Source organism: Acanthochromis polyacanthus, chromosome 13, assembly GCF_021347895.1.
Source record: "Acanthochromis polyacanthus isolate Apoly-LR-REF ecotype Palm Island chromosome 13, KAUST_Apoly_ChrSc, whole genome shotgun sequence".
Lineage (NCBI taxonomy): Eukaryota > Metazoa > Chordata > Actinopteri > Pomacentridae > Acanthochromis > Acanthochromis polyacanthus.
Window position 1 is genome coordinate 14167529 of NC_067125.1, and position 12079 is coordinate 14179607.

The window sequence follows — 12079 nt, forward strand, 5'->3', positions numbered from 1 at the left end:
CGTGTCCAGTATCAGTCAGAAAAAATACACCTTAGAATGTTCCACACTTGGGACACGGAGGAGCCCTTATTTGTTCTCGAGGCCATCATGTTCACTGTACAGATAAAGATGATAAATGTCACAACACAGAGTGCTTAAATGCTTTGTTCAGTTGAATGTGATTTATGGTGAACTTTGACTCGAGCTAATACATCCTCAAAAGCTCCATCAGTAATGGATCTGCCTGAACTTCAACCTGCCACAGCTACTGTAACTGCTTGATTTACACACGCTTGGCATGACGTGACAGTGCTTTGGAAATTCATATGAAAGGATCCTGTAGGATGCTTTAATTAGCTGATGAATTGTTGTCGTTGCATTTGCCAAAAAAAAAAAACAAGCAAGCACATGTTCTGGTTGCACATGCGGTTGCAAAAAAAGTGCAAAGCATTTGACATTTGAAGTTCAAGGTTTAATCCGAAGATCGGAATATCAAGTGATGACAGCACTGCATTGACAAAACCAAATCAAAGCATGTGCACACCATAATAAAACCAAGCAGAAGTTAAATGATAGATATTTTATTAAGTGTATTTAAATACATAAACACACACTTGTATATAGTAAAAATAATTTTACACAAACCTAAAAAAACAGCAAACAAGCTTACCAAACAAGCATTATTTACATCAGAAAAATACTGCACTTTTCATATGAAACAATGACAAATAAAAAATAAATCTGTATAATTCTAAAAAGTGAAACTCTTTAAAATTACAAATCTTTGAGAGGACACAGAGCAGACTTCGAAGGCAATAGAGAAGTCACTGACAGGCCGTTAAAGACAGTGTTTTGTTAATGCAGGTCGAACATACCGATTGGTGTACTCATGCAAAGCCTGCAGGCTGAAAACGTCTTTGAGATTTTAAATGTTCAACGTTTGCTGTGTATCTCTGGCACAGGCTATGATTTATTCCCTCTGTGAATCACGACGGCTTAAGAGTCTTAGTGCCCTCGTGGCTGAAAGTCATCCTGACTCCGGTGAAAGAAGAGAGAAAAAAAATCAGGGACGGCTGAAACATTATACATATAAACTATTTTAATCCAATTTAAAAGAGCAATTAAAAATACTGTTTTACATATATATCCAAAAGACCATATATTTTATACTTTATACATATTTCTACAGTATGTTACAGTGTATGTCTTGTCAGAAATATTGACTTTCAGCTTCGAATAAAGTAAAAATGAAAGCTTTGCAGAGCAAATAATGAACAAGTTTGTGCCAAAATAAAACACAGACGTTTCCCTTTTCTAAACTGTACAAATCTGTCTCCGAATAACGGCACTCATAATCAGAAATAACTGTAAAAAATATACTGCATTTGATGGTGATTTTATCAACACTTTAAAAGCTTTCCTCTGAGACTAACAAGGCACTGTAGCCATTTCGTATATCAGCTTTTGTCAGGGATTTGTAATACAAAGATATATAGATACACCACAGTAAGGCAATGTTTGATATTTTGGCAGCTTTTGAGAACTGAGAGTCGTATGTGACCTCTCACAGTTGAAAAGCACAATAACGTGATGATGCATGATACATGTCACTATGTTGTGATTAAGGCTTGCCTGACCTGTTTGGATTGGACAGATTTACACTCCTTATTCTATGGACCACAGTGCAGTCGTGTAGGTTAGCTGTTTGTATGGCACATGTTCCAGTAGACAAAAAATACAAGGCTACACTGGCTAAAGACCGGACGCCACAAACGTGCATCCAATCCAAAACTGCTAACGCAAAATGGCTCTAAACACCACGCAGGCTTTTTACAGTGATCCTGAGGCACTATTTGTATTCAGGTTGGCATTAGTCTTTGGTTGGTTTGTTCTTGCTTAGCTGGCTGCGTGAGTTTCTGACATAAGGAGTGGCAGCTCTCGCTCAGATCCCTCCTTAGCTCCATTTGGATTGTGAGTTTCTGAACTGAGATCTTGAGGTTCCAGCTGAGATGCATCTCCTCCTTGAGCGAGCGCCACTTCCTCGGCCGCCCTCCTCATCCTGTCCTCTTCCTCCATCTTCATTCTTCGCTCTTCGGCCTCAATTTCCTCCGTGGTGGGAATGGAGTTCTTCTTAGGTCTTCCCTTGGGCTTAGTTGGAGCCTCATGACCTCCTTTGAGCACCTAGAATAATACACAGACAGCCTTAGTGGACTGCTCTGGTAATAAATGGCAGCAGAAGTCAAAGGCAACGCTTGCTATTATAGTAATTAAGAGAAGACATATTGCTGCTGGCTGCGCCTTGTGCACTCATTTATCTTTAACGATTTCAGGTCTTTTTTGTTCTCCGACTTGTTGACCCCTCTACAAAAGTGTTTGCTCTCACTGCCGTCATCATCAGTCACACACACTTTGCCTTTCCGCACCCTCCCTCCCTGCCATATTGCTATCTACCATTTGCTTCTCTCATTATTATAGTGACAATAATTCTAGCAACACTTGGTTAGCAATGAAATTATAGCAGTGTTTTTGGTTGTAAAACTTGTCAAGAATGACAAAAACAATAAAGAAATAGCTGCTCAGAGGATTTTTCCTCCACCTCTTTCTAACCAGTATTGCCACTCATGCAAGAGCCACTTATACTGACTCATTTATTCTCAAGTGGCACGTACAAGTGATTTAAAGGAATTAGTGCCATTCACTAGTTTCACTGAATGTGCAATTTTCTTTGAAATACAAAAACAAAACCCTCAAGTGGTCCAACCTTGTCATATGAGAGAGGATATTTCCATTTCTCCACACAGATTTAGAAAAAAAAAATGAAAAATGAAAAGAAAAAAAAGACATAAAAGTTGCATGGTTTCATTTAAATAGAAAATATATATAAATTTAATTGAAATTCTGCTCACTTCATAATCGAGGCTTGCTAATTAAAGATTTTTTTTGAGACATTTGGATTTTTCTTTTTATATCGTGGCACACAAGTTTAATCAAAAACAGCAGTTACTGAAAACTCTCTCACTTCGACAGCTGCTTCGGGGATTTTGTGCCACTTAAAGGCACTGGCAAAGTTATTATTCATTTTTAGCATTTAACACTGCTACTATAATAACACAGCATATCACTGGCAACTGTAACGGCAATATTTTCTCATTATTTCTGGCTCTCCACTACCAGTACTGACTCTGCTAAACAACCAATTTAAAATGAGTACATCCAAGTAAGAGAGTTTGGTCAATCTGACTTGTGCAAGCAAACTTTATTTTTAAAAAACTGAGTGGTGTAGGAGACAAATGCAAAATTGTTCTTGCATACCGCCCATTGTTCCCAGACATGCCAGGAGTTACGGCAGCACTGTTACTTACCATTTTCTTCCACTTCATGCGTCTGTTTTGGTACCATGTCTTCACTTGAAGCTGTGTGAGGCCGAGGGACTGAGCCAAGTCTAACCTGCAGAATCACAAACGAAACAAGCTGCACATTAGTTGCATTCTTTATTGTAGTTTTTGCATTAGCTTCCTGGAACCTACTCAAACTCCACATCATATCACTCGCGTGCTTTAAAAATCTCTTTCATCGCTGTTCAGGATCTGTCCATTTTCTCCAGCTAACAGGAAAGGACAGTAATGATAGCAATCTTGACAGTAATTGTCGTCTCTTGCAACAAGTATATGGTGCAGTTTCATGCCTAAAGGTTCCCAGCTCTGCAGACTTAAATACAGTATAAGACCGCACTTAAACCCTTAATTCTGTCTGTGAATGTCATATCAAAGATTATGCCAGTAGCTCGAGTCTGCACACCTGCAGCTAAGGAAGTGGTGTTTGAAAAATCTGTACCGAGATTAGTAATCCAATCACAGCACTTGTAGCTGGATGATTGGGGCTGTTGGAGAAATTCTGAATGCATCCACCACATGTGGTGATCCATGACTAACAGGGCTATTGGTTGGCGTGTAATGCGAAACCTCAGGAAGGGACAGATAAAGTGAACAAGGCATCCATTTGTAAAGGAAAGGAGTGGTTATCTGAGGGATTTTTTCTCCTTTTCTGTTTTTAAATGAGATTTCCTCTTCCCTGCTCTGCTCTTCTCAAGGTCTTTAACAGTCGCATGAAGGGTTTCTTCACGTCCACCAACCCCCGAGGGAAAGGGGCTGACTTTCATTTGATGGTGAAAGTGGAAGCCGAGATGGAGGCATGCAGTGAACAAAATGTAAAAAGCAGAGCAACAAAAGAACCCCTGAGATTCATGGGGCTGTCTACATAACTTGCTACCTTACATGAAGAGCTGTGTGTGTGTGTGTGTGTTGGTGTGTTTTATGTGTGCGCGTGCTTCAAAAAACACCAGACATGCAGGCAATCAAACTGTCTCTCAGACTTCACTATCATACACGGGCCAGTCTGTCATAGGGCAACAACTGGAGGCAAGGAAAAGGAATTGCAGAAAAGGAAAATACCCCAATTATTTATGGTCATTAGTTCTCAGTGTAGAGAAACTACACACATACTGCAGTAGAAACAATATTTAAGTTTCTCCCTCCAGGTCAGAATCTGCACCCTTTTCACAGGGGAATCTTGGGTGTAACTGAATACCCTTTAATGATGATGAGGAAGAGGATGATGGTAAGGATGATGACAGTGATGATTATTAAGGCGCTAATTATCATAATTGGAAACTGCATAAAATCATTATGTCCCTATGACATAAATAATTAAGAGTCTTTTTTTTTTTCCCAGGTATTTTTGGTTTTGGTTCCACCCGCCCACAGACATATTCTCACTTCAAGATCGCAGCGGTTTCGCGCCAAGAAAAGGAAGAGAAGAGTTAAGCTATCTTTGGATCACAACAAACCAAAGTGGGGAGCATGCCACACCTTTGATGTGAGGCAATAAAAGGGGATTTTCTCTGTTGATGTTTTTCCACCAGCTGGGTATTTAATTAATTTTCAACACGGTGTCAGAATCAGATATTTTGACAGGACGATATTCATATGGGTGGTTGGTTTAGATCACTGAGTTGTGCTCTGCCTCGAGGCCTCTTCTTTAAGATGAGGCATGGCGGCTTTCCAGTGGCTCCGGGCAAGCCAAGATGTGATACATTTAATAATGCATCGTGGGAGTTATCCCCACGGATGGGATGTAAATGGAACGACAAATAAATCTGGTTTCTTCCAAATATCCAAATGTCTTTTCATATTAGATGTGGTGAGCATATACATTGCAGAAAAGGTGACAATGTTTGTGACATCTGTGTAGAAAGAGTACTAATTTGCATGTCTAACCGCATGAACATATTCTACATAAAGCTGCTTATATTTTTTTTTAAACCACCACTCTGTATCTGCATATGGAACATTCATAATGGGACGTAGGCTGCACAAAAAGGCAAACTTTACTTGATACAAAGGTTCACAAGCAGTCTAAAATTTCTACTGTAAATGTGAAGGAAAGCTTTTTTACACCATCCATGGTTCAATACTATTCTGGGTTTTAATGGAAAAGTAGCCTGCAGGCCAAGTATAAAAGTGAGGTCAACAATAAAACTGGAAAATATGGTCTAACCTCATGTCAGGTCCCAAAAATGACCCACAGAATGGAACTTAAAGACACAGATATTAACATATAGATTACTTCATCTTATTGTAGAAAGCTAAATGTACTTTATATCCACCTGCACATGTGTGAAATGATTGGCAGTAAATCAGTGTAATACATTCTCTTTTTGCTTGTGTTGGCCACTGTCCCCGCTTTCCTGAATAAGTCAGTGTTTCTTTGTTGGGGCTTTTTGCTGTTCGAGTGCTCAGGGTTAAAACGTTAGTCTTGTCTCAACTAGAATGCTGAGGTAATGCTCTGGCGTGGACAAATTCACATTACATGAGACATTCCCCCCACAGGATAAATCAAAAATTATGATGTTAGGTTAACCACTGCTTGATAATTGCATCTGTGGCTTTGTGAATGCACTTGTGTGTGTCGGGCGTGTTCTGTGCTTTCAAAATGTGCTCAGCGCAAGCTCTGCGGATCGTCAAAGCGTTACAGGCGAGTGACTCCGATAGATTTAATAACCTTGCATCTGTTACCTTTAACACATCAGTGGTTTGCTCTCTTTCATGTCGCCTAGTCACTAAACCTCCAGGTGCATTCCTGATTTATCACTCTTCACTCATTTGCCTTTATGTAGTCCAGTAGCTGTCACTGTGCATGTGTGTGTGTGTAGGTGTGTTTTCCTGTACAGACTTCTAATTCTTATCAAACAGAATCAATGCAATCATATGTGAGCGTCTGAACTGTACTGACCTATCAGGTGTGGATAGGTATTTCTGCTTCTGGAACTTCTTCTCCAGGCCCATCAGCTGCAGCTCGGTGAAGATGGTGCGGCTGCGACGTGGCTTCTTGAGGCGGGGCGTGCTGCGCTCAGTGTCCGACTCGCTGCTGATGCTGAGGGGCGTCTGGCTGGGCGAGGGCTCGGAGCATCGCGGATGCTGCGGGGAGAGCAGGGGCAGGTGCGAGTGGACCGAGCCCGGGGAGGACGGCTGAGGGAGGTGGGGGGGCAGGTTGGGCGGCTGCCTCGTGATCACCGAGAGGAGGGGGTAGGCACGTAGTGACGAGGAGCCTGGAGGAGCAGGGACATAAAGAAATGCTTTAAAGTGCAGTGGTTACATTCACTCTGAATCACCGTTAAGTTTTTAGTGAGCTCTCATGAACTCCTCAGTCACCTTGGTTGTACCGTTATCGACCGGCTGTAATTCCCGGGACAGGTTCATTTTTAATTGACCACTGTTTGCCGTGAAAAGTGTTTTGGTTTTGACCTCCTCCATGTAGAGGGCTGTGATCCCAATGACGCATGCTGTGTTTTACACTGATCCTCTGAACCCTTCGAATGAATGATTATTTTTCAGAGGCTGTTAAACACTAACCGGCTTCCCAACACAAACCACCTCATACACACACTGACCCTGATGCACACACACACACACACACACATTAAGAGACAGAATGAGCTGTAATAAAATCTAAAACCTAAATCAAACATTGTTCAACTAATAAACTTTTTTTCTCTCCCTCTTGAATTCTCCCTCACTCTTTCATGCAGCTCTATACAAACACACACACACATTTTTGCTCTTTATCAGAGCAGACAGAAGCAGCAGACGCCAGAATCAATAAAAAAAGCAGCACTTGTCTGGAGCCTGGGCGGGAGGGATGGAGACCTGGAGGTTGGCAGAGAGGATGCGGCGGGTCAACCAAAGTGAATATAACATCTTCCAGAAAAATCCTCACAGCTTCAAATATTGAACCAATCCATAAACCAAAATTTACAGGCAAGCTGAGCACAGTGCAGGCTGTGATGCATGGCCTGATAAGGAGCAGTGCAGAGGACACGAGGGGGGATTATGGGGGAGGATGAGGAAGATGTAGAGGATGATAAAAAGAGACACACATGCAATGGAGCATGTGTGTCCTGGTTGTCTGTGGTAGATCTGTCTCCTTGAGCTCCTCATCAACCAGCAGACAAACTAGACACACATGTACACCAGAAAACACAAAAATAAAAATAAAAAAACTCTGTCAGTTTCATTACTTCTAGGAGTTTCTGCGTTGGCCAAGATCAACTGCAACATATGTGGAGCAAAGGTGAAGAATAAAAGAAGTGAATACACTCATAGAAAAGAAGGTGCAACATGTCTGGCTGTCTAATCTTACAGAACAGTGAGGAATGAATACAGAGGCTTACGCGTGTAAACTGTGCACAAACTCAAAGCAAAACCCCACTATGAGATGCAAGTCAAGCATGAGGAGCATAAGTACTGCATGCAGGTAGCCACAGTCACTCTTCACACATGTGTACACACACACACACACACACACCAGACGCTGCCTTGGGCTTATCATGACATCATGGTAAGGCACTGAGGTCATCACTAATCCTCCAATGTTAGATTGCTGGTATTGCAACAAGTCTAGACAAGAAGACCCCTTTCTTTCTGGTTGTATGCTCATGCTCTCCGTTTATGTTTCCATTTATATTGTTTTCAGTCTTTCTGACAGTATGTCACATCTGTATTAATGATTTTCAGTGAATCATCTGAACGAAGGTTTATACTCTGAATTTTACGCAAACACTTGTTGAATCGTAATTGATGGAATGGCACAAAAGTGGAGGGACAGCGTCACTCACGCCTTTCCGAAGGATTGAGCACGCCTCAGTTTGTCTTCACAACTGTCAGGAAATCTCCTGTCAGCAAAAAGCTTGAAGGTGTCTCCGGACAGTCCCCCAGAGGGAGTACGAGAGAGAAAGAAGGAAAAAGAGAGAGCAAAGAGGGAAATGTCAGCCCCCGTGGTGACTTTCCACTGACAGCGAAACCATCTCTCTGACATGTTGTTGACAAGTGCCAGTGTCCTGTCAATAGTCTACAAATAAACTGTTTGAGTAGCTGCAAGAGTGCAACTCAGCCCCATGCAAAAGCACACTGATACTCTTGATAATCACAGACGGAATGTAGGGACTTGCACAAGTGCTTATAGTAACCATTACAGAAGACATACCTGCTAAGAATAGATCAAGAAGAGCAGTTTGTTAAGCCTTTCTTTTAATACCAACTGCTTTCTCTATTGACACCGCAGTTATGATGATGGAATTCTTTTCAAACAAACCCTATTAGTTGTCATATTTTTGTTAACAGAAGAAGGAAATGTTATTTGTACAACTGACAAATAGCATCCTGGCCACAACTTTTAAGTGGTGTACTGCATTTCCTCTAACCATCTGCTCCCCCTTCGTAACATTTACACTTCTTCTCTCACTCTTTTTTTTCAATGCAAAACTGGAATGGATGATTCATCGCTTGGCTATGACGAGTGTACGTGAACTTTTCTTGTGTTTTGCTTATAAACTTTCTGCCGACAACTGCAGAGCTGCTCAATTAAACAGGTTTTTCCTGATCAGTCTTGGCTCAATGCTTTATTGAGACTTATTCACTTTTAGGACATGAAAGATTAAAGAAATTGAGTGAAGTTTTTGCAGTAGTGTGACTGTCATGGTAATTTCTCAAAATAAACTTCTCAAGCGCTCAGTAAAAAGAATTGCAATAAAAAATGTTAGCTGCTCGAGTAAATCTGAAACTTGATCCGCACAAGTGGCAGCAGAAATCAGCCCAGCATAAACTACTTTTAGGGCTGATTTATTGCTTATCCATTTTAGAGACGGAGAAATCTGATGGCAGTACTGGAATGACAGGGAGATGTCAGGCTGTCAAACAAAATCCTTAAGCGAAGATGGAAGATGTGTGCACATTTTGTCCCTGTGTGTGTGTGTGTGCATACTTGCCTGTGTGTGTTGACAAGGGTGTAATCAACCTTCTCAAGTCGACTTTATGCTTAATGGGAGACTTTATTGTCTGCAGCGGATTAGGGTTTAAGATGGGATGAAAACCCCTTTGCTCACTAAGATTTCTCCTATAAGCTCTCAGCATGTACCAAAGCAGTGCAGCAGCCCTCAGGCTTTGCACACTCCTTTTTTTTTTTTTTTTTTTGCTGTTTTTATTTTTCATTCTCCTGTCAGGTGAGATTACACCACAGTTGATGTTAATCTCTCTCACCTCTTCCAGAAACCACCACTAAAAGCCCTTCCCTGAGTCCTGCTGAGAGATGGGACGCCAAATGAAATATCGTAACCTGCCATTACGTCTGTTCAGCACCAGGTCAGGCCTCATTGTCTCTGTCTCTTGCTGCAACTGACAAGGAATTAAAAGCAAGGTGTGTATTTCATTTTGCAGTTGACATAAGGATTTAGAGAAAACTTGATTCACAAAAAAAATCCCACAGAACACGCGGGACGAACACGGAGCTGGTATGTTTGAGTGGCATGTGCGTAAAAGCAGCAATATATTTGTTAGGGACTCCTTAAGGCCGCATTATTGGGATCACTGTCATCCAGCGGCCTCCACTGGCAGCAGGAGGTTATAACATCCCCTCCTTAGCAGAATGAAGAAGTCAACTTTCACTGTCCGGGGGCCAAGCAGGGGCCAGCCACCTCTCTTTGGCCCAGGACCTATAAGCCTGCCAGCTTCTATATCAAGCACTTAAAGCCATTGATGTTGGGGAATATACTGTGTCTCACACCCCCGCAGCTACAAATAAGTGGTGGGCACAGTGTTCTAATATGCAGGGTGGGTTACTCTATCCATCCGAACAGAGGGGTGCCAAAGCTCAGTCATAGTGCCCTCTAGCATACAGCAACCCATATCCGAGGGATGAGGGAATCGCTGTCCCTATTTTTATCCACCCATCGCTGTCATCATCAAATTGCAGTGGCTATTATTTCAGACTTTGGAGCAATTATCTTAATGGTTACTTGAGCGTGCAGTGGACTTTGAGTTGTTTGGATTCATCTGGATGTACAATTAAGAGGCAATCAAGAGGTTTTGTTATGATAAGATAATATAATGTGCCATCTGAGCTTTGTCATATTATACTTTGTTAACTTTTAGTAAGGACAAGACATGTCTAATGGGAATGGGCGGCTTTCATAAGTGATCTATCTATCTATCTGATAATAGCATAGGTAATGAGGGGGAAAAAAGAACAAAAATAGAAGGAAAATAGTTAACGTCTAAAAGAAACAGCATTAAACCCTACTGATTTTGGTAATTTAAAATTACAATGCCCCGTATTTCATCCAGTACTAGTCAATATATATTAATATGCTGTATTATTTATATTTAATCAGTGTTTTTGTACTCTGAGTCTACTGACTACAGTGTAAAATACATATTTCTTGCAAACAGCTCTGCCTTGTTTTGGCTGGCATACTCAGAAAATCCAGCCCTTCACTCTGTCAGTGTCCAGCAGCAGCACAATTCATTACGGGAGGCCTTTGGCTTAGCACAACACACATGTTAATCAAAGCAAATTAGATCAAATAGACTGAAGGTTACAGTTTAATTACAAAGGGCTTCTAGAGTGACATTTTTCTATCTTATCTGGCCTACTGCTTCTTTGTGGGCTTCTGTGTGTAAGTGCTCAGTTCAGTCTTCTGTCATGTTGCGCCCAGCAAAAGCCCTCAAGCATCACTTACTCCAGTGCACGTCTTTGATTTCCAGCCCTTAACACTCAGCTGCTGTGATTTATAATGTAAAGCAGCCTGCAGAATAAAGAAGGTGAGGTCGCAGCTGTTGCACAGAGCCTAAATTAATTGTGATTCATTTTAAATTGCACAATGAAACAATTGCGCAAATGTGAGATAACATATTAAGCAAACGGTGCGTGGAATTGGTGCAGGTATCAATACGTTCATTTGCACGGTGAGTGATCATTTAAAAAAATTCAGCTAGATGGTAGCACATTAGTTTTGCCGTTTCAGCAGCATGACGGCTGGTACACCTCAATGCAGACGTACAAGTTCACCCGACTTGTTCGAGTATAAACTTTTTTGCACCCTAAAATAACATTTCCTCAGTCATGCACCATTTCAATTAATTGTGTTTTTCAAATTAAAATAACATATGATACTAATACAGCGTAGGTGTCACAATTTCCACGTGTAAAAATTACCTTCAGCCTGTAATCTCCTTTAAACTAATAAGCTTCTTTCTTAATTAGTTGATAAAACTGAGAGCTCTTACCCGAACATGAATGAAGAGGCTTCGGTCGAACAATGAGCGAAGGGCACACCGAGTACAGAGAAAGTTTCTCGAAATAATCACAAGTCTCCTTGGAGAGGATCTCGTCAATCATGAAAGTCTTGTAGCGTCGCCTGGCAGCCTTCAGCTGCCCGGGGGAGGAGAGCCTCAGCTCGGCTTGACAGTGCATGATCTGTCCCTGTGCGCCGTGCGTTACTTTCGCTGCGCAATGTGTCTGTTCAGTAATAATGTCTAAGCGTATGCAGGCTGAATCGTCTGGAGAGACGACTAGTGGAGTTCATAGGTTTAAATAACTCATTGCGTGTCTTGTTAAACGCAGTTTAGCTTTCCCTGAAGTGTCGTGGTGAAGATCGGCAGCCAGCCTTCAACTTGAGCTGCGCACTGCGCCACAGTGGTCATGAAGTGAGTGCGATGTGTGCGCACACCCCCTGCTATATAAACCATCTCCACTGCTGCATCTGCTC

At 41.6% G+C, this 12079-nt stretch overlaps 1 protein-coding gene across 1 annotated transcript; it reads right to left on the bottom strand.

The window, feature by feature from the left end:
• Positions 1-544: 544 nt before the first annotated feature.
• Positions 545-12079, bottom strand: barx2 (BARX homeobox 2). The gene is made up of 4 exons (XM_022190330.2): positions 11598-12079; positions 6271-6586; positions 3342-3426; positions 545-2160 (listed from the first exon to the last, which is right to left on the bottom strand). The coding sequence occupies exons 1-4, from the start codon at positions 11782-11784 to the stop codon at positions 1876-1878; spliced, it is 873 nt and encodes a 290-aa protein (XP_022046022.1). The 5' UTR covers positions 11785-12079; the 3' UTR covers positions 545-1875.